Here is an 18,459-nt window from a genome sequence, read left to right as displayed (position 1 = left end):
GACTGACTTTTCAAATCAAAATATTTGTTATTCAGAATAACAAATGACTTTGCAACAGAAATTCTGGAGACTTTCTTCTGCTGAAGTGAAACTGGTACTAATCTCCTTCCACTGAATACCTTCCATGCGTACTTTTTATTTTGGAAGTAAGACCAAAGTAATTCTTTAAAGAGGATTGAACAAAACTGTGGCCATGCTTGCACCTCAAGTACAGAATTGCACAGTAAATGGGGGCAAATAGAAGGATTTATAACTTGTTGATGGATTATGTTCTCAGTGTGATTGTAGCTTCAGTATGAAAAGGTAATTAAAAACTACTAATGATGCGGCCCATGAATCTGTCAAAGGACCAGCAGCTGTACATAAATATTATTCTAGTTGTATAATCCTTTACAGTATGATAAAATATGGTAAAGAGCCAATGAAAGGGTTTCCAGAAGTGCTTAATGAATTATTTTAGTTTGTTTTCCAGTAAGAGTTTCCATGAGAAACTTGTTTTGAGCAGAATTGTTCTCATTCACTATTTAGAGTGAAAATATTGTCATGTAGTAGTTGTGTTTGCCTCGAGTGCAGAAAAGAAAAGGCCATGTAAAGGAAGTTTCAAGTTCCCCTTTACTTACTCTGAGGTAAAGGCTTCTCGTAAAGGAATGACACTCTGAGCTGTCAGTACATCACAGCTTTGAATCAACTGGAAAAGCAGCACGGTGTCAGCAGCACGGAGATGGATTTTCATTTAATTAGGTGCCTTGTTCTGGCAAGAGGAGACGGGTGAGTGTCTCAGCAGAGTGGCCCGTGTACCTCCTGCCCGTCGCCGCGGGCAGACCAGGGTTCAGATGGTTCTCCTGTGCTTATGTGCCTGGGTGCAGAGAGGGGGAAGGCAGAGGGAAACTTCAGAGCTTGGAATCACATTCTTCATTGGAATGGATTAATTCATTTTTACTAGGTTCTGCACTATGTAGACACCAATAGAAAATTTTGAAAGATATGCTTTTGTAACTTATATTTACCCTATTTAACTGTTGATCTAGAACAAAGTGTGTAAAGTGAAATGAATTCCCAAAAATCAAGTGTCAGAAACACCCATAGTATCTTACATTCACTCATCCATAACAAGATGCTCCTTCATTAGTCTCTAAGTGGAAATTAAATAGAGAATAAAATAGCAACCTCCCAAATAATTCATTAGAAATATGCCACTGTCACAAAGTATTGGCACAGAGGTTCTTTTTTTTTGCTTCTTCACATGCCACAGAGTCACACTAACACTGTGTACTCAAGTATTGGATAAGTGTTATTTATACATTTGCTGTTTTCTTCTTTCATCCCTTAACTCACCAAATATAATTAAAAAGTATTTGTGGGAAAGGAGAAGGCACATGAAAGGCACCAAGTGACATGTGTGTTGTCACTTTTTTTCTGAAGAGCAAGAACTTCAAATCTACAATTGTCGGAACAGCAAATGATGACCTTCTGGCACATCAAAACACAGACTACACAGACGTTGCATTGACAGTTTACAACTCTAACTGTGAGTCTCTGAGGGCATCATGATACAAATAAAGTGATGGCACTGCTCAAGAGTAATAGCTAATGGCCCATGCAGAAAGCTGTCTGCATCTGTGCAAGTGTTACTGAGAAAATTGTTAGATGGAGATGTTGGAAGAAGACAGGCCTGAAATTAAATCTGATCAGTCGAAACCTTTGTCTTGTGAACCTGTCTGGCATGAGACTCCTTCATGTCTTGGGAACTGATATTTATTCCATGCCTAAGCTGGTATTCTTCTCTACAGCAGGTCCTCCAGTAAGCTTCCTGTTTGCAAAGTGCAGAAGAACTGTTTTCAGAGACATAACTACTCCTTGTCAGTATATCCAGAATGGCTGGCAATCTATCCAGAACAGATCAGCTTCTGTGTTGTATTGCACCAAATCAAACCAGAATTTGTTCCCAGCTTTTCGTTGCTGCAGGTAGTGACCTTCCTGAATTCTATATCCTTTATGGGACCAGGCAGTTGAACTTGTTTGTGACAGGTACATTCAGACATCAAAAATTTTGCTGAGGTTAAGACAGTCTCAGAGGATGAACCACACCTTAATTACTGTGTGCCACCATTTAGTGTATAGTTTCATATAGGCTAAAACAAGGCCTCTATGATTATGTGACGTGATTGTTCAGCTCAAAGCAGAGAACCTGTAAACGATGAAGTAAATGAGGAAATGCTTGCATTCCTCCAATATTCCACAATTTTATGGGTCCAACCCTAATTTAAAAACTGCCACTTGAATTTTGCATAAAAATTCCCTTTCAGCATGAACTCATTTTGAATCTTCTGCCATAGGATTCCTCTATACTAATCACATGCTGGCTCAATTCTCTCTTCAATGCTTTGGTTTGTAGATAGCTGTAAAATGTAATTCATAGGATTAAAGAAGGGATAAGTTGTGAAGAGTCTGATTCTGCAGCTACAGAAGATGGGGAGACTTGAGGGCTGATACTTTGCCTAGATGTGTCTTTAGAATTAAAGTCAATGGATAATGCTGATAACATTGGTTAAGATGTAAGCACTTTTAGATCCAAGACTAAAAATGGGCACATTGATTTGACTGCTTTAAGCAATAGTCTACTGTACAAAAGAAAACCAATGCACCTTTGGCATCATTCCCTGGAGAACTTTACAGTTTTAGTCTCAAAAATATACAAACAAATCCTATGGAAAACTAGGAAAGTACCTCTGTCTCTGATATTTGCATTGGCTGGCTCTGCTCCCTAGGTTGGGTTATCCTTTTGTGATATGACTTCTCCATTATCTAAAATCCTCTGCTTGCTTCCCTCCAGGATCTGCCAAAGGGATTCTAAGGATTCTCTAGGTATTCTCTGTCTGAAACAGCCTACTGGGGACAAAACCCTAGTTTTTAGGCATAGAAATGTTTGAATACAGCCCTTTCCTATAACAAAACCTCATCTCTTATGAGCCATCACATATGTCATTAAGCAGGCTAATGACACTTTGGTAAAAAATGTAGGAAATCATGTTGGGATTCATGTTACCAGACTTGCAGTGCCAGCAGTGTGATCATCTCAGCAGGCTCTGATTTAGAGTGAAGAAAAATTGGTACATCTTTGCAACAGAATCATTTTGAACTGAATTTCACCCCAGAAATGCTTTTTCTTTTCACTGACTATAAAAAGAATCTACATTGATTTAGTTGCATGAGCCATGTGCACCAAACATGGCATGGCTTCTGTCTCTGACCTTTCACCAGAACCACCAAGCTCTCTAAATGATTAAAGCAAACTTTCCTGCCATGACAACCTAAAATGGAACTGAGCTGATTGCTTTAAATGAAAATCATGATGTGGCTTTATGTCTCACACTTTGTCTGTAATATGTGACATTACCCAGACCTCTGCTTCTGCATTTGTAACACTAATAAGGAAGCTGTAAAGCAAGGAAAAAAATCTTCTGAAATGTGCTGTCAATGATTATATAAACAGCAAGTGCTTGCTACATGGCAGCCAAGGTATTTTGTTGCACTTATATAGTGGTTTTTGTGCACAGTAGGAACTTGAAACATGTTAGGAAACAAAATGGCACAGCTTAGAGTTTTTCTGCAGAAATTCTGCTTCAATTGTAAAACTGATCCTAAATAGTTACTTATGTTTATGAACTGTCAGGGAATTTCCAGTTAAAAGAAAATGATTTATTTTATTTTTTAAAATTTTTCGGTTTTTTAATTTTAGATTTGGCCAAATTTTTTTAGAAATTGTTCCTGCTGGTATTGAAATACAAAGTATAATTTCCAGAATAAGTTGAATAGGCTTAAAATAATTGCAGACCAGATTTCTTCCTAACTCACCTTTTGATATCTAAAGTTTTTTAGGAGAAATTCATTGTGGGCTAGATGTTGGCTTTGTGGAGCATTCTGTCCTAACTGAATTTGGAGATTGAAAGGAAGTGCTGGCAGAAGTGACTTTTCTGAAGTTGAACCAGAAGTGTATATATTTTCATTTGTTCTTGCCATCTTGTTGAGTTTTTATCCTGGCATGGTTGCACAGAAACAATTATGGCAATATTCAGAACCAAATCAAGACATTCAGGCTAAACAAGAAGAGGCTTGCTGCTTCCTCACTGGGTGGAGAAATAAATTTGCATGCTTCAGTAAATATGGCAGTAATTAACACAAGCCTTCTCCATTCATAGTTATATTTGTTTATATAGATTAAAGATGTTCTTGAACTAGTTTTGGTGGATATCCAGATGTAAGACAGTAGACATGTCCAAATGTTGTGGATTGGGAGAATAAGAGCTAATAAGAGCAATACTTAGGAAACATAGTGGAAAATATGCAAATACACAAAATTGTACAAAACTGGACCATTGTGGGAGCCATAAAAGTGAACCATAATATTCTCTGTCAATCATATTGGTTACTGAATTGTGACAGCAATTTAATGTTATTTTTCAGATTTACTTATTTTTAGAACAATATGTGTTGGTGAGACAAGAAGAATGTTCTGGCTCTGATTAAAATAAGAACACAATAAAGGGTATATTGAAGGGGCCCTTTTGTCTCTGTGATTGTTGTTGCTTTAATAATGCAAATATGAAAAGAATTTATTGCAATTAAATTGAAAGAGAAATGACCTAAAAGAAGCTTTTTTTTTTTTTTTTTTTTTTTTTAGGGTAGAAATCAACTGAATTAGGAATGTTCCAAAACAGAGGAAGCAGACAAAACTTTAAAATCTAGTCGTGTATTCGCAGCTGACTAATAATACTTAGCTTGAAAATTATCACCCCCCTTATCGATCTGGAAGCCTGATGACAAATATTTGTTAAATTTGTTTTCAAACACTTACACATTTTGTTTATTCCAAAATGCAGCAGAGTAGATTGAAATAAATTAACAGTTGTTTCAGAAGAATGTGTAATAAAGTTCTTGACACTTCTGCTCAACTGCCAAAACAATTTCAGAATTAAAAGAGGCATTGCATATTATCATGTGTAAGCTGTGTAACAGCTGAGGTATGAATCCTGGAATTACTGAGCTGTAAGAGTTGGAAGGGACTTCTGGAGATCATCTAGCCCAAGCCCCTGCTAAAACAGAGTCACCTAGAGCAGATGATACAGGAATGTGTCCAGATGGGTTTGGAATGTCTCTAGACAAGGAGACTCCACAATCTTCCCGGGCAGCCTGTTCCAGTTCTCTGCAACCCTCAGTGTGAAGAAGTCCTTCCTCATGTTGAAGTAGAACTTCTTGTTTCTCAGTTTATGGCTGTTGCTCCTTGTGCTGTCGCTGGGCACCACTGAAAAGTGTCTGGTAACATCCTCTTGGCACCCACCTTTGAGATATTTATATGTATTAATGAGATCCCCTCACTCTTCTCCAGACTAAACAGGCCCAGCTCCTGCAGTCTGTCTTCATAAGGGAGATGCTCCAGACCCCTCATCATTGCTATGGCCTCCCCTGGACCCCCTCCAGTAGGTCTTTGCCTTCCTGGAGTGAGGAGCCCAGAACTGCACACAGCACTCCAGGTGAGCCTCACCAGGGCCAAGTGGAGAGGCAGGATCCCCTCCCTTGCCCTGCTGGCAGTGCTCTTCCTAATGCAGCCCAGGATTCCATTGGCCTTCCTGGCCACAAGGACACTGCTAGCTCATAGTCAACTCTCACTCTCCACGTTTGCCAGAGCCTTCTCCCCAGAGCCACTTCCAGGAGGTCCTCCCCAGCCTGTGCTGGCACTTGGGGTTATTCCTCCCCAGAGGCAGGATCCTCATTTGCCCTCTCTGAACCTCATTAGGTTTCTTTCTGTCCAAATTTCCAGGCTCTCAAGGTCCAGATGAATGGCAGCAGAGCCTTCAGGTATATCAACCATCTCCCACAGTTTCTCATCGTCTGCAAACTTGCTGAGGGTACATTCTACCCCTTTGTCCACATCGCTCATAGAAAAGTTAAGACTGGTCCCAGTATTGATCCCTGGGGAACACCAGTGACTACAGGCTTCCAGCTGGCTCCTGCTTGGCTGATCACAACCCTCTGAGTTCTGCTATTCAGCCAGTTCTTGATCCACTTCACTGTCCATTCATCTGACCTGCAAGTTCTGAGCTTATCCATATGTTATTATGGGAAACAGAGTCAAAAGCCTTGCTGGAGCTGAGACAGACAACATCAGCTATCCCTCCCCGCATTGACCCAGCCTGTCATGCCATCATAGAGGAGTATCAGATTGGTCACCATCCACAGAAGACAATTTTCTCCCAGAAATCTAGATGAAAAAGCATAAAAACGTTTTCCCTATAGCTTACTTTTATACATCAAGTGAACAGCTCCACAGTTTTTACATAGCTCAAAGAAGAGAAAAGTAGTGGATAGAGACTTTTAATGACTGAATACTAAATGTTTCCCTAGTTTGGTATATGACCACTGTGATGTAGTCTAGTACTTAAAGACTGAGATATGATAAAGAATTGATGTGCAGTTAGTGGGACACCTATATATAGCTCTAAAAGCACATTACAGCAAAGCAAAGGGAGTGTATCCCCTCAGCACTATGCATTAGCTCTCATTGACTTCACACTCTGACTTCAGGAAACATAATTACTGTAACCTGATTTAGCCTCTGTTTTTTCTAGAAAAAACCTCACATACTTTTCAGAAACACACAGGCAATGTTCAATCTTTGCAAAACTATTGATGGATTCTTTTGAAGAGGAATGCAATGTTCATGGTCTTGCCATGGGAAACTGCCCTCTGGCCTGTCCTGTCACTATGACATCCTTAGAATTCCTGAAAGATTTTAGAATTTATGATATTCACTCTTATCAGTGAAATGCCCCAGTTGCAGGACTGAAAATAATTCTTTTTTAGAGTTTGGGGTGAGTGGAGATGTGCAAGATATGCACTATTTAAAGTGCATTGTGAGTGTCAAGTGAAATTAATATAGTGCTACTTGCAAAGAGGTTTATGATTTAAAATAAAATATTTAAAATTGTAAAATTATAAAAATTGAAAAAAAATAAAACTTCTAATATTTGAGTCATGTATTTAGCAGTGGTAGATAGATATATTCTAGAAATGCTGTTATTCAGAGTACTCTGTTTTCCAGCATTAACATTGTGATGTCAAGTCCTTCTAGCTGAGTAGTTGCACACAAACAGCTTTTTTACTGATATTTTATGTTGGAGTCCTGTTCATTAGACTTTTTGCTACTCATAGCGTTATCAAAACAATACAAAAATATTTCATATTTCACCACGCGTTTTGTGTTTTCAGGCTTTTCTTGTGGATCTTAGATTCTTCAATCTTCTGTTGAATTCTGGAGGGCTGCTCTTACTCTGTTTTGGTGATTTATCCGAGTGTGAATAAAGCAATGAAAATGCTCTGTTAAGGGCTTGTCTCCACTTCATGAATATTGCAGCATGGAATATATTGTGTCCTAAAGCCCAGAATCCATTTCTCTAGTAAGAAACAGTTTCTGCAGCTGCTTATATGAAGAAGTGCTACTATTAAACCAACTGATGTACTTTTATATTTCTACATTTCTAAAATGCGATTTGTCAGATGAAAACAGCTTGGCCAGCAGCCTGTGCTGCATCAGTTTTCTGTGGGTTATCTCTTTGTGCTCTGAAGATGATAGCATAGTTCCTGCTAGTGAAGAATTTGGGTGATACTTTGTAGGCATGAGCAAAGTATGAGGTCATTTTCCGCTTTATTTTTTTTTAGTTATTATTTTTAAGGGAAATTTCACTTGCTGTTAACTTAGAAGAGATACTTTGCCTTACCTGACAGTCCCAGTGCAGAGGTTGCCTCTGCTGGGAAGGACCCTCTGAGGTACAACATAGCATCATTTGACATGAGTGTCTATGGAGAGATGTAATGTGCAGAGTATCCTGAACAGTAGGCTCAAAGAGTAACTGCATGGAAGGAAAAAAATGATCCTTAAGGTGTCTTACTGCTCCACTTGACACATCTCGGGTATCTTAGGTATCTTACTCTTTTGTTGGTTTTTTTTTTTTTTTGAGTTTTTTATGATTTTGCTTTCTGCACTTGTCTGAGTAAGTTACTTGCTCTGAATGGCTTTGAATCCCAGATTCTTTCTTCTGTGTGATATAACAGTTTTTTAAATTATTGTATTACACATTGTATAGTAGTATCTATTGCAGGCCAGGGTGGATGGGGCTCTGAACAATCTGGTCTAGTGCAAGGTGGCCCTGCCTATGGCAGGGTGGGGTTGGGACCAGAGGATCTGTAAGGTCCCTTCCAGCCCAAGCCTTTCTGTGGTTTGAAAATTGTATCAAACATCAAAAGGACCATATCAATAGGAACAATTTTATTTTTCTGTAACAGAAAAATGGGAATCATAACATTTTGTTATTAATGACAGCAATAAATCTTTTTTAAACAATTATGAGTTTGCCTCAATTAATATAAAGTGAGTAATATGAATAGTTGATAAAGACATATTTTATAGGGCAAAATGAAAATTAAGATTTTGTAATATTTAAAAGACATACTAATCAATAGAAATTGAGGGTTTTGTGACATTGGTGTAACTTATAAAGTCAGGCAGTGTGTGTGATACAGCTTTTCTTTTGCAGTTTAATACAGTGTTTCTCTCATGAGGCACTAAATAAAGTGAAAATGTATACACCGCCTGTATGTAGGGGCCATTCCATTTGAACTGAAGCAGTGTAATTATTGATTAAAGTATATTGCTTCTCCTAATTCAAGAAAAAAATACATTACTTGATTACACTGTAAGTGGCTTTCCCTATTTTATCTTGATTATGTAAGATGCAGGCAGACATTTATTAAAGTGTTCAATTTTTTCTATTCCCATGTATCAGCAATGTTTGCAAACATAGTCCAGTAAAGCAGAGATAAATGTATGCTGTCCAGCAATTACATTGTGAAATATGAATAAAGAAAAACACACACATTTCCTTACATGAAGTTCTGCAAATTAAATTAAAAATCATACCTTTTTCTTCTTTTAAAAACAGTGGGTATTAGATATATATCTAAAACTTGTCTGCTGTATGAGTGTTCAGTGTTTTTCTCCTGTGAGCTGTTTTCTGCAGTGACTGTCCTTGACCAAATCAGAAAATGAATTTGATTTCTCTAATGCAAAAGGTAATTGGATTTCTCCTTATGGAATGCATCCTTTTAATGACTGTCTCTGCTTCAGCCAATTTAGCTGCCACTGACCTGACATTGATCTGGTGATAAGACTTTCAATAAACGCCAAAGCTGGGAGATGAAAGACCAACTATTTGATATCTGAAAGAATATTTCTTGCCTCATCTTGCCATTTTCCTCAGAAAATATCTCCATCTCTAATGTCATTCTTATGAAACATGCTCCTCTAGTAATTGGTCATAGAGCTGCAAAATGCATCCTTCTCCCAAATATAATAAATTCCCAGAAAGCATCTGGAGAAACTATTTTGAAACTTGAAGAAAGCCTCTTGAAATATCTGTTCTTCTTTGCAAATTTTTGTTACTATGTAGACTCTTCCTAAGAGCAAAAAAATGTGTTTTAAAGTAGTGAATTAAATCTTTACAGAGGACTTGTTCAGCATTAAATATTTATTGAAATATTTATTTACATAATTGGAACCTTATAAAAAAGTATTATAGCTTGCTGATCAGAGAAAAGATTTACCCACATAAAACAGTTATTTAAGGTGGTATCTTTAAGATATCTGTTCTTTGTTAAGGTTAGGTTTAATAGGTTAACAAAATTCTAGAATGCACATTTCTATTTATTTAACATAGTCATTATCCTTTGGACCCAGCCCAGGCTAATACACTGAGCACTTTTAACCCCAAATGGACTTGAAGCCAAAATTCAGCAGTTGAATCCATGTTTAATTTATTCATAGGCCATGGGTTTTTTTGATAAACACTCAGTGACATTGATTGAAATTGATAGCTTACACTCTGGAAGATAAACTGGATTTTAAAACATCTGTGAAATTTTGTCTTCAGTTTGAAGTTATTTCCTTCTGAAACCTTAAGGTTTATTTTCATTTTGATCAAAATTATTTCTTAAATCTTTACAAACAGGTAGGTTTTCCACTCTTGGTCTTTTGCATAACAGAATTTATGAGTTTATTGTGATGTAACTTTTGGTGCTTTTTTGTACAGTTAATTTGAAGTAAATGGATATGAAAACACAGCTTCCCAAAGAAGCAGGTGCCTGAGGGGTATTCACCTCCCTCACTGAGCTGAAAGTAATTTGTAATACTTTCATGTACCACCCAGAAGTACTGCATACATGTGAGTCTCTGGACAGAGAAACAGATGGTCTCTTTTGATAGGAATTATGAAAACGAGTATAAATATTTCATACTTTTAAAATTTTTTGCAAGTTTTACGTTTTGGTTTTTTTTGTGTTGCCAGTCCCAAGTGTGCTTTTTATACTGATAGTAGGAACTGAGAGGACATTGTAAATGTTAAATAGTGCTTAATTCACAGGCTTCCACTCCCTAGCTGCAGTTCTGATTTCAAGAGCGGAAATTCCGCTGATGCTGCTCTCAGGGAAGTGGTTCCTCTCTCCCAGACTGGGCCAGAAAGCTTCACAAACACGAGGAATGTAACTCCCATCCTGTAGGCTGCTGTAACTTTTAGACTGGTTCCTCTTACCTTCTAATCTTTAAGAAGATAATCTACAGGATCTCTACAGGCTTCATTGTTTCTCAAGGAGTTGCATGCACTTCTAGAGGCAGAATACGTAGCAAATATTCATTATCTTGATTGCAAATAACACTGGACATACTATTGCTCTACTGTCTGTTATCATTTTCAGAACTGATGTAGGTGTGCCACACAAAATAAAAATGTTCCCAAAGTCCTTGCTAGTATTGCCTTATGTAGCACCAGTGTAACTATCTGCTATCTCTTCTTTCCCTATAGGTCACAGATATGATGCTCCAGGACAAACCCTACCCAGACTGGGGAAAGTCTGCCAGAGCTTTCTGGAAGAAAGGAAACATTAGGATCATTTTATTCTGGTAGGAAAATCAAATTACTGTAAACAAACCTTTTATAGGACATTGAGAAACATACCTTCTATGACCATCTGAGGCAGAAAGAGATATGATTGAAAAAAAAAGGTAAATCTGGTCTAACAAAAAAATTAAACATTGCAAAATGGTACATGGGTGAGGAATTCCTAACCAAAACAGTTGGTGTAGAAATATAATTTTTAAGTTGAATTATACGGTTTCTTTTGTTCTATTTTGGCACTTTATAATTGAGTTGCAAAATTTTTGCTACGTGTGATAATATTTGGGTGTCCCACTGTAATTTCTTCTAATAAAGTAGATATTTGAACTTTGATTTTGGGGCCACAAAATTAATTTTAGCAATTCCTTGAATTACCACATGAATAGAATTTAAAATGTCACATCAGTCTCAGATGATTAAGAAAAATATTAAAAATCAATGCAAAAAGTTGTGAGAGTTAAGAGTTTACCTCACCTCAAATGTAGCCTCTTCCAGATAAATTCCAGACAAATGTAACTATTGGAAAAGAACACAAATTCTGACAGGAAAAACGGAAGGTGGAGAATATATATTCTAAGAAACGGTCTGAAGACCTTATAGCTGAAGATTTAAGAAACAGCAAAGATTTTGTCAATTATATCAGAACCGGAAAAACTCATGAAAATATCATCAGACCTGCTGTTTATAAAAGAACAGATTTCAAAAGAACTCTTACAAAGAATTGAAAGATTTATTTGTATGGAGTCTCCTACAGAAAATGCAATGAAGTACCTTGCACTTTAAAGGAGTAAAAATGAGCTATTATATTAAGGCAATAAAGGAAATAATAAGAGAAATTTGAAAAGAAAGCAGAATCAGAGGGCTGATTATCTACACACAAAGCTTATAATGAACTGAAGGGGTTGAGCTGATGCAAGGTTATTAGCACTTAATTGCCTATTGAATAATTGAATATTAAAATTTGGATATTGTTTTGCTTTTTCTGCCTTTTTTTTTTTTCCAGCAAACTAGTATTATCCTACTGGCCTGTAAGTGTGAGTTCAGCTTTAGCTAAATGGATTGAATATATTATTTTATTATATATTATATATTATATATCATTATATATCAATAATGGAATTATGAGAAAAGCTCAAGATTAATTTCTGCTTAAGGAAGTCGGGGAATCTTTGCTAAAAGAAAACCTTCTCTGATCTCTTAGAACTCTTTGCACATGTCATCAAAGTAATGGATGAGGGAGAAATACTTGATCTAATTTATTTGGACTTTCCCAAGGCTGTTGACAAAGTTCTTTACTGAATGCAATTAAGAAAAGTAGTAAGATTAAGTGTGTTAACATTTAGAAATCATCTCAGCAATGTACATTGACAGTTATGAATAAAATAATAATTTTCTGCTACATTGATTAGGCCAAGGAGTTACGTTATTTAATGTTTGAAGTAGTATTCATTATTTATATACATCATAAATATTAGTGATGTGATGGAATTTAAAGATTAGGTTAATAATTTGAAGAATGCACGAAAGAGTGCTCTGAGAAAACTAGGTGAAAAAATAATGTGACTGAATACTTGAGTTATGGATGGAGGCAGGGGGATTCAAGCTCCTTGTCATCATTGCAGGATGTGCAGGGGAAGATTCTGTCTCAGCGTGCAGGGATAGGCAAAAAGGGAAAGCACATGTATCAAAAAAATTCCCAGACAGTTGCCAAGAGGTCTACCAATGATTACAGTGTCATCTGAGCAAGAAGCTCACTCTAAAACATCATTGATTTTTTTCACCCTTGTCTGAAGAATAGCTTTGTCTGAAAGACTAAAAAGGAGATTAGCTAAGATTTAAGAAAAAACTTAATTACATTAAAAAACTGGAAAAATGGGAAAAAGGATTAAAAGCAAGGTGACATGGCAGTTTTAAATTTATATTTATATTGGGGAGACAAATAAAACAGAATTAAAATTACTTAAATATTGTTGCAAGCAATTTTTTTCCACTCTAAAATGTCAAAAATCAGTATTCTGTTTTAAATAATATTCACACTAACAAATCCTACCAAAAGTTCAGTATAGAGATGACTAAAAAAATGGGTTTTCATGCAAGAGTCTCTTACTAAAGGGTATGCTCCAAACCTAAAGGGTGACATAAATGCTTTGATTTTTAGCTTAATGGCTATGAAATGGCTAATGAAATAAAATGGCCCTGGATGACAGTCTGTATTCTGTAGACATTATTTATATAGTGCAAGGTAGACATCAGTGAAAGTAGATTTTTTTTCTCCACTAGGTAGGAAAAATAAAGGAGTGATAATGCATGGTAACATGGGGTATTTGTATTTACTTTATTGTTGCTTAAACAATGTGATCTATACAGTCTCATTTCTGAAATGTCCTAAATAAAGTATCCTCAACAGTGTGCCCTACACAGATACTGGTTGGTCAAAATCCATTTATGCAGGACACTTTCTAGTAGCACACCTGTTAAGTAGAGCTAGTGCAATACTATGCACTGTATTTTAGTTATTCCTAGTATAGATATGTGATATGCAGTCTAAAGCGGTTGATGAAATTAAAAACTTAGATACAAACTAGACTTGTTTTTCTGCTAATGTCTTTTTTTTATTTTTGGGTTTACATTGCAAAATTAGAAGATTTCTGTAGATGTACCAAAGGTGGACGGATGGTAAAGCTGGTGAAGGCACCATCCACTTATTTATGATAGTTAATTATGTGGCTGCTTTGTTTCTCATCCAGAAATTTTTCAGCTCTCCAATGCAACTAATTCACAAAGGTTTTGATTTATCTTATCATTTCCTGTTTTAAATCATTCTCTGGAAACATTGTCTGCAACTGCTTGGGTGTTGCTCCTGAGGATTCTGGCTGACTTCTGAATTTCTTCACAATATAATTCTCCCACAAACAGCTCGTCTAGCTAAAGAATGATCAGTTGCTGTTTGCTGTTGTGTAGTCCATCACTTAGCAGTACTTTGAAGTACCTTCAACTTTTTTTGATGTCAGAGGCTGTCTTTTTTTTCATGAAAAGGTCTCCATTTTGGTAATTTTGAGTCAGCTTTGTGTAACACTGTTATACTGCTAAGTGATACAATGCAAATACACTTTCTCATGTGTTTAAGAAAGTGTGTTGTCAAGAGGACTTCTAGGTAGCAATGAAGAATCTTGAACCCTGATGGAATTACTAAAATGTGCAAACAGGTTTGTTGGTCACAAAAGAAAGATGCACAGAAGGAGTTTAAATATCTGCACCACCTGCAGTCAGATGAGTCTCTTTACAGACCACTATCTCCAGTGCTCTGCCATCACCATCAGTATTGCAAAATTATAAACATGACTTGAAACAGGCTGATTTTTTTTGTTGATAACTTGGCTGATTTAGGAGAGAAAAATTATACAGGACACAAGAGGACTGGCATTTGAAAGAAACAAAAGGAAATAATTTTGTTGAATAAAGTTAAATAAATATCTTGGACAAGACTGATGACAAGTCAACAGCTGTAGCTAGTGGTAAGATAAATAAATAAGACAATATAGAACTGTACTTAATTTTGATGTTGGGTATCACATGAAGCAGGGGCAGAAGTAGAATTTGAGAAGACTGACTATTTTGCAAATATTTTTTTATTTCCCTGCAAACATTTGATAAAGGTGTCCCCCACACATCTGCAGAGGAGCGAGCTCTCCCCAGCAGTACAGGCAGGTGATGTTAGAGGCAGCCCACACCAGTGCCCCAGTATGTGCTCAGGCTGTTCAGTCATCACCAGTTTAACATACAGCTCTCTGACACCCAGGCCTGGGGTTACCTGTGCCTACTTTGTGCCTGAAATCACTGTCTCCTCCTTACAGTGTCTTCTGCAGTGTCCTGCCATATCCTGTGGAGAACTGAGCACAGCAGTTGGAATAAAATCATAAGGACATCTCTGGGCTGTGTGCAGTTTGCTCAATAGAGGCAAGACCTGATTACTGTGTTTTGACAAACTTCTCCAATATTAATTGTCCTCAAATTTTTCCTAGCAGAGTATGGAAGGTTTATAATAAGCAAGGCATAAAGAATGTGAACTTTTAGCCATAGGGAAAAAACAGAGCACAGTCGAAAAGAAACCAGTCTACAGGAACAGAGGAAAAGAGTTGCTGAGGTCTGTGTAACCAGGTAACAGAAAATTGATATTCAAAATTAGATTATCAAAACGGGGGATTGTAGAGATAACAGTGGATTGTGCAGCTAAATCTTGATTGCAGGCAGGGTAACAGAGCAATATATACAAGCTGAACCTTTGAATATGCAAGTTCCAGGCTGGAATCCGTTTCTGTTGTGTCCCAGGCTAGACATTCATGTGTACACAATGATCAGTCTTTATTGGTACAATAAAGACAATTGTCCTTTGACACAGGATTCTTGTCTAAAATAATGCAAAACAGATACCAGCATGGAAAAGGAATAGAGTAATACAGATAACTGTAGATTCTTGATTCTCTATGTTTGCTGTTTGACTTTGCAAACTAAACATTCTGCTATTAGTATGTATTTCCATAAGCTCCCATTGGCTTTCTTTAATAAAAAATACAACTACACATGCCCAGAAATATGTGTCAGGAATCAGAGTATTTTAATTTAGCAAATCAACCTAGTAATATAGATTTAGAAGCTTTTATTCAAAGTAATTGTGCAGAATTGCTACAGAGTTCTAATTCATGTGTGAAACATAGCTTAGGTTAGTATTCTTAACTGGACAATATTTTGTACCCTGGAAGCAGAGAAAGCTTCCTTATGAGCTAGATAGCCACATGTCCTATAAAGAAATAAAAGCAGTTTCTATGAGAGATTTTCTATTATACATCTATTTGAACATTTGGTTTGCAAAATTATATATTTCCATATTCTATGTTTTCACAATCAAGATGATAAGTTTATACTGGAACATTATCTTCTTTTCACATATATGAATGTTCAGAAGATGGCTTCTAAAATCATTCATTCTTCTCACTATAGAAGAAAAAATTGAGAAAAAATTGCATTGAGAAAAACAAACTACACATTATAGCTTGGTCAGTTTAAGTTGTGTACTAACTGAAACAAAACAAACCTTTCCTTAAGTTTGAGTAAAAGTTTTTGGGATATATTCCCACAAATAAAACTACGTGAAACAATGAAATAATTGTATCTATAATATATGTGCATTTAGATACAAATACAGTATTCCCTCCCTGGTTTGGAGGTTTTTAAAATGTATCTATTTATTCTTTCATATTTAAGTAATTTATCTTGGGATAAGGACTGGCTACTGAACAGAAACCTGGAATCATTTAAAAGGCAAGGCAGATTTCTTGGTAAATAGCATAAATAGTATACAAGAAGATACCAATATTTCCCAATATTATTGCTCACAGTAAATCTTATACTATAACTCAAGTGAATAATATCAGTTTGTATAAGCAAGACAATACATAAGTTCCTTATGATTTCCTTTTTGTCTCAATACAAAATATTCACTAAGGTCCTCCACAGATGATTTATATTGAGTGATCTGACTACTAATCTGCTCTGGCATTGTTAAATATATTGTGTCAGTATAAAACTGTCCATGAATGGTAATTGTTACATTTAGTCTGGCCGTCAAGACGTATGATTATAATTTTTCAAAAAATGATTAAAATATTTTTGAGAGCATTTCTTTAATTTCTAGGTATTATTAGTAAGTTATGCTGTGAAATTACAATTTTTAACCATGAAAAAAATTGAAAATAATTAATTGTGATACAGAGTGCTGAATTTTATTTCATGTAAATGAGAGTTGTTTAAGGTTTCTGCCTATTTTTAGTCTTATTTATTATTTTGAATATTTGAAAACATCAAATAAATATGAAAATATTGTATTATCAAAAATATTTGCAGGAAACTTTTTGTTCAACTTGGTCCTGTACAAATTCTCTGGTTCATGTCTCGAAGAAAACTTTTCCACTTGAATAACAAAGTGCTTTTACAGTTCTAGTATAGAAGAGTAAAGGTGGTCAAAACTCATCAGAATGGTTGAAGCTTGGCAACCACATGAGTCAGATACATTTTTGGACCTTGTTCTCAGATGCCCCCACTCCTCAGTGCATGAAATCTATTGCGTCAGCAGTTCAGGGTTCTCCCAGGAATCTGCTCTCCTCAGCAGGAACTGCTTTCAGCTGGAAATGTTACTCAGTCTCTAGCAGAACATGTCTGCCCTTCTCCTTCCCTTCCTCCCTTCCTCCAGCACAGCAAGAGCCCCAAATGCTGCAGTGTTTGCAGCAGCAAGAGGGAAAGGGTAAGGATGATCTGGGGCCCTAGGTCAGCTGTGGGGAGGGTGGCTTCTGACATTCCATTTGCTGATCTAACATTGTGGTCTGTTTTAACCTTTCCCTGGCTCTTCTGGGAGCATCTCAGGGACTGCAATCACTCCCCAGGCCTCCCATGTGGCCACATGGAGCGTGATCTGCGTAGCTACTAATGCACAGCATGAGGGGTGGATGCTTTGCATGGCATCATTTATGTATGAGCAGGGAGAAGGTATGCATATGGGAGGGCATGCAGGTGGAAGTCTCCCATCTGTCTCAGCTATCAAGGAAGAAATCTGTAGCTTGCCTGTGCCGGTCTCTATTTGGGAAAGCTATGTCATGCATTTTCTCACACCCTAGTCATGACAGAAGAATAGTGAAACAAATTACTCTTCATCTCACTTTTCTTCTCAAGGCAAAGCATTTGATGAAGATATAATTAAATTTAGGGAGCTCTGAGCTCCGAGATTCAAAAAAACCCAAAACTTTAAAACCAAGGCAACAAACAAAAAATGTGAGATCACTTTAGCTTGAAGATTAAGTTTTTTATTTTTTTCATTCAAGTTACATTAAGTGGCCTCATCATGTTTTTTTTCTGATGGAGACTCCTACAAATCAAACAAAAACATGTGTTGCTTCTTATTGGTATTTGCACGAATAAGAGAAGGGTTGGCAGAGGAGGAGTGTGAGTACAGTGTGGCAGCTTTCCTCTCATATGAAGTGGAACATATGTGCTCATCTACATCCATGCACACAATCACAGATTTGACAGCGCAACAGAGGGAAGGAAGGGAGCTCCTAACACCCCTGCACTTACACCATTCTCCTGGTGAATTCTAGAGTGGAAACATTTCATGTCCTGGGGTTTTAAAAAAATATTCACAGACCAATCTGGCTGAAAGAGATTTCTTTCTTCTCTTACTGAAGAGAGAAAAGCATCATCCATTGGCTACAATGGGAATTGGACTTGGCCCACAGCATAAATTTCACCTTTAACTTGGATATAAATTCTCTGAACCACTGTAGTACATATGAATTTTATACCATATCTTTTCAGTTCCTCAGCCTGTTTAAGTTTTTTGAGTTATATTTGGTAGATACTTAGAATTCAGTAGTTGATTGCCTGTTAGAAAAAATGCCTGGTTTTA

At 36.6% G+C, this 18,459-nt stretch overlaps 1 protein-coding gene across 4 annotated transcripts in view; it reads left to right on the top strand.

Moving 5' to 3' along the window:
• The window catches only part of TMEM117 (transmembrane protein 117), a 188,558-nt gene that overhangs the window by 107,603 nt on the left and 62,496 nt on the right, over window positions 1-18,459 (top strand). For all 4 annotated transcript variants that reach the window (XM_063396600.1, XM_063396599.1, XM_063396598.1 and 1 more), the window contains exon 5: window positions 10,911-11,008. In XM_063396600.1, the coding sequence (XP_063252670.1) occupies window positions 10,911-11,008 (98 nt within the window). The remainder of the gene's footprint in view (window positions 1-10,910; window positions 11,009-18,459) is intronic.

Source organism: Prinia subflava, chromosome 4 (genome assembly GCF_021018805.1).
Source record: "Prinia subflava isolate CZ2003 ecotype Zambia chromosome 4, Cam_Psub_1.2, whole genome shotgun sequence".
Classification (NCBI taxonomy): Eukaryota; Metazoa; Chordata; class Aves; order Passeriformes; family Cisticolidae; genus Prinia; species Prinia subflava.
Note: the sequence above shows the minus strand (reverse complement) of the source record. Positions and strands in the feature narration are given on the sequence as shown.